At 56.5% G+C, this 16,426-nt stretch overlaps 1 protein-coding gene across 4 annotated transcripts in view; it reads right to left on the bottom strand.

The window, feature by feature from the left end:
- Positions 1–16,426, bottom strand: part of PPFIA1 (PTPRF interacting protein alpha 1) — a 90,399-nt gene that overhangs the window by 29,377 nt on the left and 44,596 nt on the right. For 3 of the 4 annotated variants that reach the window (XM_042904162.1, XM_042904160.1, XM_042904161.1), the window contains exons 8-15: positions 16,003–16,149; positions 14,303–14,437; positions 12,620–12,703; positions 10,322–10,453; positions 9,003–9,065; positions 7,630–7,709; positions 4,451–4,580; positions 1,436–1,659 (exon numbers count right to left, since the gene is read on the bottom strand). In XM_042904162.1, coding sequence (XP_042760096.1) covers positions 1,436–1,659; positions 4,451–4,580; positions 7,630–7,709; positions 9,003–9,065; positions 10,322–10,453; positions 12,620–12,703; positions 14,303–14,437; positions 16,003–16,149 — 995 coding nt within the window. Of the gene's footprint in view, positions 1–1,435; positions 1,660–4,450; positions 4,581–7,629; positions 7,710–9,002; positions 9,066–10,321; positions 10,454–12,619; positions 12,704–12,992; positions 13,068–14,302; positions 14,438–16,002; positions 16,150–16,426 lie in introns of all 4 variants that reach the window. The other variant, XM_042904163.1, reaches the window with a different exon arrangement.

Raw genomic sequence — 16,426 nt, 5'->3', positions numbered from 1 at the left:
CTGCGAATTCACAACTGCGACCTTCCCAGTTCTCAGACACGTCAATGTACCCGTTTTGCAACTGGAAATCGGGACCTCTGACCTAACCGAAGGACCGACCCACGGAGCAGTTGGGAGTTCCCCGACACTGAAGCCTCTAGACTAGATGAAAGCATTGAGTTGTTTTTTTTTGGTTTTTTTTTTTTTTTTTAAGGCTGAATTCAAACCAGTTTATTTGATGGAATTTTCGACCAGCCTCCTCTGAATTCCCGGATTCAAGTCCACTGTACTCCATTCATTTGGAATTCAAGGCGAACACTCTTCACTGCCAGAGAGCAGTGCATCAGGAAACGGCAATTTCTGCACTTGACTACGTCACTACTTATGCCCATGTTAACACCAGAGATCCACGCGGCGACCTTTCCGATGAAAGCTCTGTTTACGTACCCCGAGAGCTTACTTTGTGATAGACAAGTCCCCGGACCGACTGACCATTTCTATCTGGTCAACTCGCACGAAGGAAGATCGCTTCTCCCTGGCCACATGCCACACAAAAGCAAAGCCGAAGCGCGGGCCCTCTCTCCTCTCCCGCGCTGACCTGACGGGGGACGGCTTCCACAGAGCCCACCGCTCCTCCCCGCTTCTCCCGCTGGCGTCTGTCCTCACCGCCCGCTCTCTGCAGGCAGGAAGGAGCACGTCTGCCTGCGCTAGCTTCCCAAGAACGAAACGTGGACGGTGACTCTACCCGGATCCACGGCAGCAGGGCCACTAGCACGTGCCCGCTCCCCACGGGACCTCAGGACTCCAAAACAGAGCAGCTCCCGGGCCCCCGGGCCCACCATCCTGCCCACCCTGCCGCCTCCGTCTCCACGAGGGCCAGGCTCTGGGTTCTCTTGCCTCCGCGGGACCTGAGCTTTGTAAATTCGCTACCATAACTGCTAAGAGGATTTCTAAAGAAAACACCCTTGAAATAGTGACGAGCGTAAAATGATTCAAACACACGCCCCCTGAGCACTCACCGCTCTACAACGGACCGATTTCGACACATTACGTTCATGCACGCGGCCCGCCCCACACACCCTCCCTCTGCGCTGTGGATCAGGGAGGCCTCCCCGACGCGCCCTCGGCTTTCCGCGCCCTGGCCGACCCTGGAACCTCGGTCGGACGCTGAGGAGCATCGCAGGCGCACACTGGGCACCCGCAGGAAGGGACTGGACACCTTCCGCCCTTCCCCAGAGGTTACGCGAACCTGTCCACAACTGTGGACAGATGCCCTGGTGAACTGAATTTTATAACCTAGGGGAATCGCACAATATTCTTAAACTAGAACTGAAGGAGCTTTATCGTTATGGGACACTCAGAGCATTCAGAGTGTTTGTTCCAGACCTTCCTGAGCGCGGTAACAGTCCCTCGGAGACACCGTGGTCTCTGCGGTGCCGCGCACGACCACGTGTACCTGATCTCTTTGTTGATGGCGTCCAGCTGTTCCTGCAGCATCATGGCCAGCGTCTGGGCATCGGCCTGCCCACTGGGCGAGAGCAGAGCGGCCGAACTGAAGAGCGTGTCCCCGTCGTCTTCGCCATCAGACACGTCGACGTCGCTCTCGAACGCCTGTGCCACGTTTGCTAGGACGCTAGCTTGTTGGGCACGTTCCCAATCCTGTTCGTTAAGAGTCTGTACCTGTAAGTAAAAAAACTCAATCTCGGCAAAGGTGGAAAATAACAACGCAGTTCCAGAAACCTACAAGAAATCTGTCAGAAACTTGAAAAGTTTTCAACTGGAAGCCCAAAGAAAGCGGGGAACTGCCTTGTGCTTACAAGCTGCTGACCTACGAAGCAAGCAGTACTTAAGGCACAGGTGAGGAGGGCGGCCTATGACTTAGACCCCCTTGCGACGCTCGTGCCTCCGTGGACGTGGGCATTTCTGTGACATCGCCCACAGGGTGGGACGAGCAGATCAGAAACAAAAATGGGAATAAAAAAATACATCGGTGCCAGCCAGCCACCCCCGTGGGCGGTTACAAGGCCATTAAATCTGAGTGTACTTCTGCGGCCCCACCAGCTCGCTGGTGTTCCAGGTAGGGGACGTGCAGCCACTGGAGCGTCCCCCGCCTCCCTTCCTGAGGCTGGTGTGACCGAACGGAAGGAGCAGAGAGGACCCAGGAGCAGCCCGAGAACCTGCTCTTCTCGGGGCCGCCCTCGTGGGGCAGAGGCGCCTCTGCGGCCGAGCCCAAACCCTGTGGTCTGAGGAGCAGGGCGCGGGTGCGAGCAGCGACTCTCCTGGAGGCTTTCCTGCCCTCCTGCTCACCCGCCCCCCGAGACAGCCCCACCCACGGGCACGAGGCCCTCGGCTGGCTCAGGGACATCGTTCCGCCCTCTCTCTCTGGATGATCGCCTTTCTAACTTCATCCACATCAGCCTAAAAATGTTCTCCCCCTTTTCCCTCCAAAATAACAAAACAGAAACCACAGAACTTTTACCCTGCGTCTCCTTCCAGCTAGCCCTGCGTCTCTGCTCCCAACCAGAGTTCAAGTCCTCCAGAAAGCTGCCCCTACTGTGTCTCCACAGACTCTGGAACTTGGGCGAGTGGGCTTTAGCACAAGGGCTCCTGGACCAGACCACCGTGGTCCTCGGCCTCCACCTTGCCTGGCCCCACCCAGCACGACCAGGCCCACCGGCCTCCCGTTCCCTGAGCACCTGGCCCACCGGGCTGCTCCCAGCACTTGTCGGGACCCCTTGGTCTCTGCCAGTTCCGTCTCCCTCTCTCCGCTGCCACGCTGGGCAGTGCCCAGAGAGCCGCCCTTGGACTCTGGGGCTGTCCACAGGGGCCCACCTAGGGACTTTATGTGGCCTGTGCCTCTAGAAGCCACCAGCGTGTTCTGGCTCTGATCCTTCCCTCTAGTCAAGGTCTCCTGAGGCCCAGAATGGAGCGTCCAACTGCTCACCGGACGTGTCCCCTCGGTCCGACCTCTTGGGGCTCCCCCCGCCCGTCACGTTCTCTCGTGCCCTAGGTCCCTTCCATGAGCACCTCTTGCTGGCACCAACCTGTGATCTATCCACACGGCTCCTTCACTTGCCTCCTTCGGGCCAGTGCTCAAACGTAACCCTCCTGGCGATACCTCCCTGTCTAACTGAGTTTACAAGTCTCATTCCCTCCTCATCTCACAACTCGCGACACCCGACTGCCTCTCCCCGCTTACTCCCATCTGACACGGTAGTGGTTTCAAACTACGTCTACGAGTTCTTCACTACCCCCGTCGAGGGGTGGACCCCAAGTGTGGGCTGGCCCTGCAGCTCTAACGAACAGAACGTGGTGGAAGTGAAGGCGGGCAGCTCCCAAGACTAGCACGGCACAAGCTCTGGGACCTTCTGCCTGCCCTCTCTCCGCGTGAGTTCTGGGGAAGCCGCTGCTGTGCCGGGAGGACAGCCAAGCAGCCTGCGGGCAGGTCGTGTGGCGACGACCTGAGGCCTGCCTCCAACACCCAGGCAAGGGAGCGCACGGTGCACCCGCCAGCCCCAGCCGAGCCTCCTGGTGGCGCAACCTCACGAGCCCCTGAGCCACGATCACCCAGCTAAGACTCTCCTAAGTTCACAGAAACCAGCAACTGCGAAGTGTTCCTCCTAAGCCACTCGCCTTTGCAGGGATTTGTCAATCATCTGTCAGACAGAAATAGACAACTAATACACGTATCACCTTTTACTTCCCATTCGCTGCTGGTGTCTCCTCACTACACTGCGCACAGATAGGGGTGCAGGCCTCTCCTCTGACTTTTTATCTATTTATTGTTTTCTTTGTTTTATTTTAAGTGGGGGAGGGGCAGAGAGAGGGAGAGAGACAGAGAGAGAGGGAGAGAGAGAGAGAATCCCAAGCAGGCTCCAGGCGCGGTCAGCGCAGAGTCCCATGCGGGGCCGCGGGGCTCGATCTCACAAACCGAGAGATCATGACCTGAGCGGAAATCAGGAGTGGAACGCTTGACCGACTGAGCCACCAGGTGCCCCTCATCTGGTTTTTTCGGTCATGCTGCAGCCCTAGGTCTGGGATGATGTCTGGCCCAAACTCGTTCAATGACTATCAGTGCTGAAAACATACACGAGTATATAAAAATATATGCTGCTGAAGAGACAAAAGTACAAAAGTATTTAAACTCCAAATGCGAATTCTTTTTTGCTTAAAGATGAATACACTATTCACTGAATCTTCATTAGTGTTTCAAAACTGTACTAATTAGCATTGTGCTGTGCTTAACAGTAGGTCCCATCTTAATCCACATTTCTACTCTTCGAAAAGAAAGGAAAAAAGCTCTACAAAGTAAATTGTGAGCCAGCAAAAGAAGAAGGGGGGAAGGGGACAAGAGACAGCGGCCTATCAGCAGTTTGGTTCCAGAAGAGCCTCACAGCCAGAGGATAAGGCAGGGGACACTGGAGCAGGCGGGCGGGTCCCGCGAGAGCCCCCGGAGGACGGAGGTCCTTGCCTTGGAAGGCTCATCTCGCAGAGCGGCCACACGGCCTTTCCGGGGGCGCAACACCGCGCTGCTGTAGGCATCCGTGGGGCCGTCCGCCAGAGGGAACCTGAAATCTGGGACGCTGCCCAAGTGCGGTCGCCTGAAATATGGGGGGGGGGGGGGGGAGGGGGAGGGGGAGGAAGAAAAAGGTCATTATCAACAAGAAGTGAACTTTGTCAGCCAGGCCAGAACCCGCCAATTTGGAAACTGAGGTCACAGAAGAAGGTCTCCAAGGACGCCATCTTTTCTCCTGGCTCCCGTCCCAGCCCGCCAGCCAGGCCCTGTGGAGACAGGGTCTCCCGGGCCCAGCAGGGGCAACGCCTCGCCACGGCCCAGCCGTCCCCGAGGTGGAGCAGGGCCTGTGCTCGGCCTCGGCACCCGCCCCCAGTCAACCCGTCGCCCTGCGTGTCTGTGCCACCTGCTGCCCGACTGACCGGGAAGCGCTCCCGTGCGTCCCTCTGGCCTTCAAGTGCCCTCTTCCCGCGCGTGCCGAGGCCCTCGCTGTGAGGCCCGGTGACCCCGGGCATCCCTCCTCCTGCCACTAACCGGCACCTCAGGGGCACCCATGGCAGGATCCTCGGGAACCGCAGCTCGCAGCTCCCGTGAACAGGAGGTGGCGATGCGCGCGGTGTTTCCAAGGCAAAAGCGTCTCTGGCCTGCGTGCACTTAGACTGACAGACAACCGTCCCCCTTGGCCACAGCAGTCTCCAGAAAAGTTCGACGGAGCCCTGAGCCCCTAGGATGGGGTCACTGACATGGGCTGTCACCTGCCCCCCTCAGCAAAGGCTCCGGGCAGGAAGCGGTCAGCAGCTGTGAAGGAGCACCCGCCAGCCCACCTGCCCGGCCTCGGCCACGGGCTCACCCTCCACACCTGAGCCCTGCACGGGAGTCCAGTGGCTCCTTGCTCTCTGGAAAAGAAGAGAGGCTGCCTTCCGTTTCACAAATCCTTATGGTCTCGGGAGACAGAACACGCCCATCTGATTCACATCAACTAAAGAGGGGGCCCCGGGCGCCGCCCCGCGAGGCCTGCAGACAGAGCCCGCGTGACAGGACGTCTCCTCTGCGTGCTTCGCGCTCCTCTCTGCGGCCTTTAAAGAAACGTCCTCGAGAAACGCTGCCTCAGGGGACTGCTTGTTTGTAAGACAGCCAAGTCCGAACTGCCCGCTGGCCACAGCCACCCTTCCCTCCTCCTGTCCCCCTATTCCCGGCGGAACTGCTCACCTGCGCTCAGGTGGCCTAGCGTCACCGCTGCGGGGCCACGGCACGTCGCCAACCGGTGAGAGCTACACGTGACACCCCGCGTGTGGTCTGGGATGGTTCGCGGCTCCTCTGAGGCTCACGAGTGTCCCCTGACTCTGACACCCTGTCTCGGGCTCCCGGGCCCCCGCATCCAGTCCTATCCCCGAGCTCTGTCCCATCTGCCCCGCCTGCATGTGGAAGTCGGTCCGTCACCTTTCTTTTCCTCCGCAACCCAGGCCGCCCCGTCTTGCCAGAGGAGGACACGAGACTTGGCTGGGAGGTCGTGCCAGGAGGGCTCGGCTGGCCGGGCTGCCTGCCACCTCCTCAGTCCCGTCCCCGCGGCCCGCCCGTGCTCACGGCGACACAGCTCCCACCAGCGTGTCTTCTGCCACCACACGGGAGAGCGCTACGTGAGACGGCTTCAAACAGACCCCGTTCCCGACCGGCCTCCTGCCCGCCGTCTGCAGACCGCAGGGCCCCCCGTGACCGCGGCCGCTCCCTCCGCACCACGGGAGCGCACAGCCCGCCTCTATCCCTCTCGCTGGCCAGCACGCCTCAGGCGGGCGACGGGCGTGGGCTTCCCTGTTACCGCAACTGCCCCACGGTGCCAGCCTCCAGGTGCCCGCACGGCCCCTTCCCTGGAGAACTCCAACGTGCACGCCGGTGGCCCATGCTGCGTCTGCTTTGCTCCCGTTTGCTCGCTTGGCCTCCTCACACATACGCGTCTTCGAGCCCTTGAGCGGCGACACCGGCCTCTGGCCGGCGAGGAGCTCCATCAGCCAACCGAGCGGCCGCCCTGTGCCCCCGTCTTCCCGTGCCCTTCCCTCTCTGGACGCACGCTCGCTGTGCCACCAGCGGCTCCACGGACAGGGAGAGCCTCTCGCGACCCGACCTTCGCTGACCTCTCCTCTTTCCTACGAGCAGGCTCAACAGGGACAGCCACAGCACACCCTCAACCTTCCCGAGAGCCCCCGTCTGCAGCCACCCAAACCCCTGTGTGGCCCGAGGGGGCCTGCCTTCGGAGCAGGAGCCTGCTCCCTGCACCTGAGGGGGCCCAGTCAGCTACTCGAGCGACTCTCGCTCCAGCGGGACTCTCCCACGGTGACTATTTCCTACAAAGAAGCGAAGAGACCTTCTAATACCTTGCTGACGATTACTGTCTGCGGGACGCAGCTCACGAGCCGGCCGACTCACTCCTTCACAGGTGACTCACAGTTGTCCCAACAGACTTAAAGTGACTACACGTCATTCTCCAGAGTCTTTTCAAAAACATGACAAACTACAAGCACTGTGCTAACGCCGTGAATGTCAAATTGACCCTCACAATCATGGCCGTGCGGCCACTCCCATGGCAACCCCACTGGCCTTGTGGAAGGGACCACGGCTCCCAGGCACGCGGGCCCTCACCTGGCATGCTGGACCCCTCCTACCCCCAACCATCGGTGCCACACTGCGCGGCGGGGGGGAGGGGGGGAGCAAATTAACCCACCCACGACAGAAACTGACCATTCCCTACCTTCCACACCTCCTCCTGCGGCTGCGAGCTCTGTCATGCCTCCCGGTCTCCTGGGTGTCCAAGCCTATCCTCTGGAACGATGTTCTACTTCTCCCTCTCACCAGCTACTAAGCTACCGGCTCCCTGAGCCACATCAGGTCACTCTGCCCATATGGCCAAGGGCTCGTTCTCGAAGATACACAGCAGGTGTTAACATACGTGTCTGTGAGCTGGTTCGTGTCAGAGCCATGGCGAAGGCAGTGCCCCCCACCGTCAGCTATCAGTACCTGGGAGCTGGTTCGCATCAGACCACAGCACACCCACGGTTCTAGTGTGTAACTGTGGGCTGGTTCAGGTCATATTCGTGGCGAAGGGAAGCATCTGGAACAGATCTATGAACCGGGAAATGTCATACCCGTGGTGAAGGGAAGAGCCTCTCAGTCTCGCCTGCTCTAATTCAGCCCTCAGTGCTTCCACGTTCAGTAGGAGCCGATCCTGCAAAGCAGCAAACGACAATGACACCTGCTGCAGGGAAGGTTTACGATCACTTGCGTCAATATACCCTTAAACACAGAGCACAAACCGAGGGTTGCCAGAGGGGAGGAGAGCGGGGGCGGTGGGTGAAAGCGACGACAGGGATTAGGAGGCATAGGCTTCCAGATATAAAATCAGGCAGTCACGGGGACGAAAAGCGCAGCACAGGGAATACGGTCCGTGATACCCCAAGGACTCTGTATGGTGACACACGGTGACCACAGTGATGGTGATGAGCACAGAGTTACGTGTGCAATTGGTGAAACGGTATGCTGTCTACTTGAAACTGATACAACACTGTAGGTTCGTTAGAATTCAATTAAAAAAAATGAAAAAGCTATCTGCATCCACTGTGTTCAAATGTCAACCGTCATGACCGCAACGGGTGAATTCAGCAGTCACGAACCCCAAGACCGTTCTCTCCGAGAGTCCTCCAGTAAACACCCAGATCACCAAGTGAACGTCCTGAACCCTACTGAACACTCAGGTCTCAGGCACAGCAAGGTTACCGAGGAGAAACACCGAGCCACTGACACTTCTTCCTAATTACGTAGAGAGGAGCAGGGCTTTCTGGGCGGTGGGGGAATGGCCCTTCTGTGCGATAGGCACGTGCTCCTTCGTGGACCCTCCGCAGCCCAGCCTCACGTCTGCACACGCAGCACCAGGGAGCAAAACCGACGAGGAGCTTCGGTCGCACAACAACCCCCGAGGCGGTGCCGTCCCAGGCAGCAGACACCGCCGCACGGGGCTAACTGAGCACCCAAAATGGGGCTGGTCCCGACCACAGGGCATGGAACCGCGAGACGCCCCGTGGGTTGCAAGGACTGAATGTGGAAAACATTGTAGAGTAGCTCCTTCACGTCTATACCATTTACATGATACAATAACATGTTGCCTGCATCGGGCTGCATGAAAACTAACATCGCCCGCCTGTCTGACCATTTCAAATGCAGCCGCGAGAATCCTTGGGATGACACCCGTGTCACCTGTTACCTTCCTGCTGGGCAACGCTGCACTCAACGAAAGGTTTACGCGAACATTTTAGCTTTCGAGCGGACCCCCGAAGGGACTCAGAAATCTGAACCCAGAGGCTGCTCGGCTCCAACTCCGCCACACGCGTGCCGTTCAGACTTGCGAGCGTGGGGCCGCTCGAAAGCACAGCGGGGGCCCGCCGTGGAGGAAGTGGGAGCCCCAGCGGACACCTGCTCCTTTCCGGTCTCGACGGATCTCTGAAGGATTGAGAGATGGAAGTACCTTCTCACGTTGCGTTTCTTCTAACTGCTTTTTCACATTTTCAACTTCTCGTAATAGAGAGTTCTGAGAAAGACACAGACAGTCCTTTACTGTTCATTCTCGAAAACAATGCATAGAGCATAGCTATGTTTCTCTTTACAATAACGCAGCACGGAAAAGGAACGGACCGTGTGGCTACACCAGCGAACAGGGTCACATGCCCACGGAGTGAAATGCTGTCTTTGAAACCACAGGAACAGCCTTTGGTAATACTTGGTCCGTGTACAATTTCTTCACGGATCAGTTTCTGAATGTAAGTACGACAAGTTCGTAAGTTTATTTTAATTAGTTAAACTGGTCCGTACTAGCTTTTAGGGTAATTCACCAGTCACTCGGGAAAACATGACCTAAGTTTCGTACGTGTAATTCAAATCTAAGACAAAACTACTCTACCTTAAGGCTGGGCCCAGAGATCAAGGAGGCAGCGAGGCAAGAACCCTACGTGGGTGTAATAATGCACTTCCTAATGGTCTTTATGCAAAATAGCGTGTCACGTGATTAGCAGGGCTCACTGGTGTCTCCCAGTGCCAATCACAGTTCGGAAAACTCTGGGCTCATCTTCAGGGACACGGGTGTAGCCAGGACGGTTTTATCAGGTCCGAATCCAACTGTTTCCACCAGAGCTTCTCTGGCATAGATCCTATGACACTCCTTCCCTCCTGTTACAGCTAAAGTGTTTCCATGATGACTGTGTAAGAGTCCAGGCTTAGACTTTTTCCAAACCAGATGAAAAGAGAGAAGGCAGGAAATGGAACAGGAGAACCTGTTTTCAGCTGATTAAATGCCTTACATAACAGCGCACTCCTACAGCATCATCTCCATACACGACGTTAGAAATCGGCTCCCCACGCAAGGACCAGGCGAGGGCTGGACCTAACACGGGTCCCAGCGTGGGGCTGGCCAACGAGGGCCTGCCGACCACATCCAGCCACCGCCAGGTCCTGTAAATAAAGGGTTATCGGCCCACGGCCACTCCACTTAGTTAGGTACTGTCTGTGGCTACCTCTGTGCCATTTATTGATTAGCACGAAGCCACCTTACTCCTTAAGTCTCAATTAGCAAAAGCCTAAAGTGCTCCCTCTCGGGGGCCCTTCCCAGACCAGACTTCTCTTCTAGACAGTAACACACACCTGCCCACACACGTACGTCGGGCAGGGACGGGACGCTGGGAACTTAGCGGGGAGTGGGAAACGGTCTGTGGTCTTTCCGCGTTAAAGAACAACGCGAGGGGGCTCCTGTGTGAGGCCGGGAGCCCTCAGCCGCCGCCTGTCCCGTCCTACCTTGTCTTCCAGAGCGGCCATCCTCTCCTTCAGATGAAGCTGCAACCGCTCGTTAGACTCGGAAAGGAGCTTGTCAACAGTGTCCGACAGACGTTTGTTATGCTCCTCGTTCATCTTCTCCCTCTGCCTTGCCTGGAAGAGGAGACACCAGCTTCAAGCCAGAGTGCGATCACCAGCGCAGACGCGCCGAGGGCGTGCCAAGGACGTCCTCGTCCTCGGCTGCCCCTTCCCGCAGCCTTCTTGGGCGCGCTTGTGCGTCACTGCCGGAACCGACCTAGCGGGGCACAGAACCGCAGGAACGTGCCTCCGAGGGATCATCCATTAGAAGGTCCCGTTGTTTCTGGGAAACGAAATACGCAGGGGCCTCAGGAATGTCCTGATTATGAGCTCTCAGATGGGCTCAGGAGGCAGATGTACACGCAGGAACGAGCAAACTTTCAAGGGGATCAGCTTATCCACACACGGGAGGAGGACTCTCCCGGTGCATAAACAGAAGCTCGGATCCGGCTTCAGGGAGAAAGAAATGAATCCACAGACAAAAGCGAAAGGTAAAAAAAAATCCACTTTGGAAAAAATTCAGCGGTGAGAGAGACTTTCATCTGTTTTTCTTTATATTCACACATCACCTGAATGTTCTGTAACGGACACTTGTATTAAAAAATCGGAACTAAGTACCTCCAGTAACTTTTGAATGTAACAGCAAAGCTCACGGGTCTGTGTTTTATGTAACTGTCACCAACTGCAAGGTTTAAAAAGCTCGTTTCTGCCCCATATCCTGACGAACACAAAAGAGAAGCGGCGGGAACAGGCCGGCAGCACTTGGGGGCTCCTCCTGGGTGGAGGGCCATAGGGCACGGGGTAGACATGTGCCCTGCAGCCAGGGGGTCCGGGTAGGAGGAGGAGCCCACGGGACACGCCACAGGCTGGGCAATGGTCAGCCCCACCCCCCCGCCCCTGCTTGCATCCCCTCATCTGTAAGACACACGTGCTGACACCTCTTCCCTTGGGAGCAGTGAACAGAAAGCACGACCGTCACACCTAACCCACGGCAACGGCCATCACTTGGAAAAGACCCTGGCCACCCAAGAAGGGATCAGCACCCACGTATTTTTTAAGCAAAACAGCTTAGAAGTTTCCTTGGAATTGCCTCGGTTATAGAAGAATCCTTATCTCAACGCCTGTCCTTTCAAACTACAATCCAGTCCTGAAAGTAATGAAGTGCATCTCTAAGTAAGTAAGGTCGAATTCTTGGCCCAAGAGGCTAGCGTCTGCCTGTGCGCGCGTGTGTGATGGGAGGCCGGGGTCGGCCGACACGCGATCTCGTGCTAGCGTCAGGACCTTCACTCCCCGGAAACTCACGTTTGATGCTCTGCGACCTAGGGCCAAGCACATGAGTTTCCGGTGAAAACAAAACCTGACGGCCTCGGATGGACGTGCCAAGGCAGGGTGGCCGCTGCCTGGTCTGTCTCCTGGGTGTTTCTTTTTTTTTAAATTTTTTTTTTTTAACGTTTTATTTTTTATTTTTGAGACAGAGAGAGACAGAGCATGAACGTGGGAGGGGCAGAGAGAGAGGGAGACACAGAATCTGAAACAGGCTCCAGGCTCTGAGCTGTCAGCACAGAGCCCGACGCGGGGCTTGAACTCACGGGCCGCAAGATCATGACCTGAGCCGAAGTCGGCCGCTTAACTGACTGAGCCACCCAGGCGCCCCTCCTGGGTGTTTCATGTGGCCCTTCGACCAGCCCCTCCAGGGTAAAGTCTCAGGGGATTCAACGGACACGGGCCTCCTTTTCATCAAGGCTCAATTACGGTTTACCTCTTCTTAGGAACATCCACCCCGACCTACGCCTTTACATCTCGACAGTCATTCAGGATGTGGGGACCAAGGTCAGGCCCATGACCTGATTTCAGGACCTCGATGTCACGTCCTCAGCAAGCAGACTACTCCTCTAGGACGGGCCTCACCCCAGGCCAGCGCCTCTGGCTTGGCCGAGGGGCACCTGCAAGGTCCCGCATGCACCGCGAGTGGCTGCCGATGAGCCGTGCAGGTGCCTCCACCCCGGGCGGCACTGCCTACGGGGCCCGCGCGTCCAGGGAACATCGTCCACACGCTAGGAGCACTCACCAGCGTCCAACTCGCGCCAGAGGCCACTGCACCCCTGACGGGATCGAGAGGGGGCCTGGCGTCCACGTGCGGAGAAGCGGGAAACGAGGCACCGCTCCCCACCCCCACCCCCCCGGCCTGCGCCTCATCCTCAGCCACCGCCAGGCGCGCAGCCGCTCCGCTCAGACACGTACCCGCTGCAGTTCTTGGTTCTTTTCCTCCAGCTGGGCCTCCATCTGGCGCAGCCTTTCCTCGATGTTGCCATGCCTCTCCTCGGCCTGTGGGCGACAGCGGGGTCACAAGAGCCGGCCGTCCCGCACCACGCGCCGTGCCGACGCGCAACACGCCGTGAGCGGCCTTCCGCCTGCTCACACGCCCTACCGGCCTCACGCGTGCCAGTGGGAAGCGGTGGGCCTCCGAGCTGGTGACCGGGGCTCGGCAAGGTGCTCGTCCCCACCCCGGGCCCCGGATCCGTGGACGGTGCCTCCTCCCCCGGCAGACGCCCGTGGTCCCTGAGCACGGACAGCAGGAAGCAGCAAGCGGGACAGAGCAACGCACACGTGCTACCTTCCTAAGCTGGGAAGCGAGTTCCGACAGTTTAGCTTCCTCAGCAGCAGAGTGTCCAGAAGATAAACGGTCGGACTACAAGGCCGACCGGGGACAGGAGAGAGGACAGGGGAGAAAAGAAACGGAGATTTTACACGCAGATCACAAAGGACAGGAGAGGCTCTGTTGGAGCTGTCGGTCTGTGGGCGCCCGGTACCACCTGCCCGACCCGACGTCAGCCATGAGGGTCAGCATCCCGTGCCTACGCCTTCCCAGTGGGGCCCTCACTGCACGGGAGCCGGTGAGACAGAAGCATGGACAGGTTCCCCGCGTTAGGCTCCCTCGGCCGAGGACCCGGAAGGCTGGACCGTCTGCCGGGTCATGTGCTCTCTCGGCCCGTGTGGATCACTCGATCCCAGCACCGACCACGTCACGTCTGGAAACCGCCTCTTCAACCGCTGGCTTCCCCCGTGGGTGGTGAGGGCTGTGAGAGCTGGGAGGGCAGGGACTGTGTCTGGCACAGGCCTCGTCTGTATTTGTTGAACCAGTGAATGAATTACTTCAAAATTTACTTATTACAGGGATGCCTGGGTGGCTCAGTCAGTTGGGCGTCTGACCTTTGGTTTCGGCTCAGGTCATGATCTCACGGTTTGTGAGTTCGAGCCCCATGTCGGGCTTTGTGCCGACAGCATGGACCCTGCTTGGGATTTTCTCTCCCTCTGGCCCTCTCTCTCTCTCTCTCTCTCTCTCTCTCTGCCCGTCCCCTGCTCGAGCACGTGCACACGTTCCCTCTCTTTCTCAAAATAAATGGACATCAAAAGAATTTTTTAATAAAAAAAACTGTTACAGATTTATTTTGATTATTTTTAAAACAGAAGAGGATGCTCCTATTTCTGAGAAAAATTGTATCCTTTTTAAAAATTATTTATTTTTTTCAGTAAGCTCCACACCCAACAGGAGGCTCAAACTCACAACCCTGAGGTCAAGAGTCCCCCGCTCCGCCGACTGAGCCAGCCGGGCACCCCTGTCCTTCTCTTATCCGAGGCTGCTATCTTGAGCTCTGAGTCGCTGACTTAACTCTGAGAAGCAGCGAGTCTTAGATCGAGCCAACTGGAAACAGCACACAGCTGACAGAACCGGAGGCAACGGAAACGGGGAGGATGCCTGGCATCTGAAAAGCGTTCCGATCTCAAAGTAGCACGGAAAACAGATCTGAGCTGTTTCGTGGACTCGGGCGCGCCGACGCGAACAGTGACAGGTAAGGTACACGAACAGGCCACCGCGAACATCGCCATCCCGCCACCGGACCCAGCGGGAAGGGCGGGCCCCACCTTGGAGAGGGCGGCCACCCTCTGGGCCAGCTCGGCTTCCACCTCGGGCAGCGTCTCGGCCTTCCTCAGCGTCTGCTGCAGCTTCTGCTCTGCCAACTCCAGGCGCTCCTGCAACTGGCGGTTTTTATCCTCCGTCTAGGAAACGAAAGCGAAGCGTCAAAAGGTAGCGAGTCTTCTATCCGTTTCTACCTGTGATAAAGTGACACAAAATCTAAACGCAGACATCTACTAAATCAGTTCCGACAGAAGCCAACCGTTTCGGGAGCCGCTTCGGAGTAAACCTTTCCTTTCTGCAAGGAGGCTCCCACTCCCTGGGGCCTGATTTCACGGCGCAAAACACCTCTCGCCAAAGTATTTGCTTTTCTTCAGCGTCTTCAAAGAAGTCTTTCAAAAGACAAAGTTCCCACACGTTAAAGAAAACCCATCTTCTGTAGAAGCTTGCTCGTTCTTCCCAAGTTAAGGAAAGAAGGGTTCGGTCCTAAGCCTTCTTAAAAATAACCAGACTTGTCGTCTGAGGGCTCGCTCCTTAGGGCAGACTGCCGTGGGCACGTCGGCCAGGACAGAGCCTCCGAGAATATGCCTCATGCCAGTCGAGTTATTTTTGCAAGTGTGTGTGATTCTTCTAGAAAAACCCTCTCACTCTTGAAAAAAAATCAATGGGGAAAATTTAGACAAGGGATTTTTTTTTAAGTAATTTTAAAAATCATGTAGAAGTCGAGGTTCCTGTGAGGTTAACACTCGTTTATACACAGCCTCCTTTGTCTGTGTGCATATAGCTCTGTGTGTGCGGAAAGACCACATATCCCGCTTTAAAACCCTGAGAAAATAAATCACATGCTGTACGTAGTATTTCGTGATCTGCCTTTTACAGTCATTATTTGGAACACCTTACATGCTTTTTTTTTTTTTTTTTTTAATGTTTATTTACGGAGAGACGGAGCATGAGCAGGGGTGGGGCAGAGAGAGGAAGACACAGAATGCGAAGCAGGCTCCAGGCTCCGAGCTGTCAGCACAGAATCTGACGTGGGGCTCGAACTCACGAACCGCGAGATCATGACCCGAGCCGAAGTCAGATGCTCAACCGACGGAGCCAGCCGGTGCCGCTGGGACATCTTACGGGCTCTTAAACTGTGCTCCTCGATACGATTTTTAGTTGCTTCCTAGTACCTGACTCTTATTATTCTTTTGTGTCTAATGACATACTTCTAAACACACCAAACTCGCTATGTTTCCAAGAAGCTGGGTTTGGGTCTCCTGTTTAACGCCAGATGACCCGTGACGACCAAGAAAGAGACGTGCGGCCTCTCAAAATGCAGGAGACTCGCGTCCTCACGCCAGACTATGTTTCTGCACCTGCCCCCCCCCCCGATCCCAGGTACTAACAAAAGCGGTCAGCTGCCTGCATGTTCCTGGCCACTCCCTGCTCCTTTGGAAACAGCGCTAACAGGCAACAGATTAACATGCAGTTAAAACAAGGCAGAAGGAAGAATCACGCAGTGCAGCTCCATAACGCGGTTACATAAAATCCCGAATAATTAAAACCTGTAAGTTGAAGTAACCCACGCTTTTGAACACAATGTTCCAAGATCCCAGAAACTTTGCATTGAGACTTGACTTCCAACATGAATGTCACAGGAGAAAGGTATTTAACCGCACTTGTGATTTATAAAAGTTGGATGAACTTCAGCAAAATTAGCTACCTGTCGATGCATAGAGTCTTTATTGGCAATCTCATTTTCAAGTTTATCGTTGAGGTCGTGCACAGAGGTGGCTTCACGCTGTGCCGCGAGGTAGCGCTTCTCAAGGGTGGTGATCCTCTCCTCCATGTCCTCCTTCTGGGCCACGGCCTACAGCAGGTATTTCAGAGGGAAAACAGGGAAATGACTAGTGCAGGACACGTTAACACACTCCAGACACAAAAACTGGGCTAAATCCTGATCTTCCAATCAAATAGAAAACCAGCACCCTCGGGGCACCGGGGTGGCTCAGCCGGTGATTTCGGCTCAGGTCACGATCTCGAGGTTTGTGAGGTTGAGCCGCGTGTCAGGCTCTGCGCCCACAGGGCAGAGCCTGCTTGGGATTCTGGCCGCTCAGTCCCCGGGGCTTATTTTTTCCGATGTGTTT

The sequence above is a fragment of the Panthera leo genome, chromosome D1 (genome assembly GCF_018350215.1).
Source record: "Panthera leo isolate Ple1 chromosome D1, P.leo_Ple1_pat1.1, whole genome shotgun sequence".
Taxonomy (NCBI): domain Eukaryota; kingdom Metazoa; phylum Chordata; class Mammalia; order Carnivora; family Felidae; genus Panthera; species Panthera leo.
The sequence above is the reverse complement of the archived record's forward strand: the minus strand, read 5'-3'. Positions and strand labels throughout refer to the sequence as shown.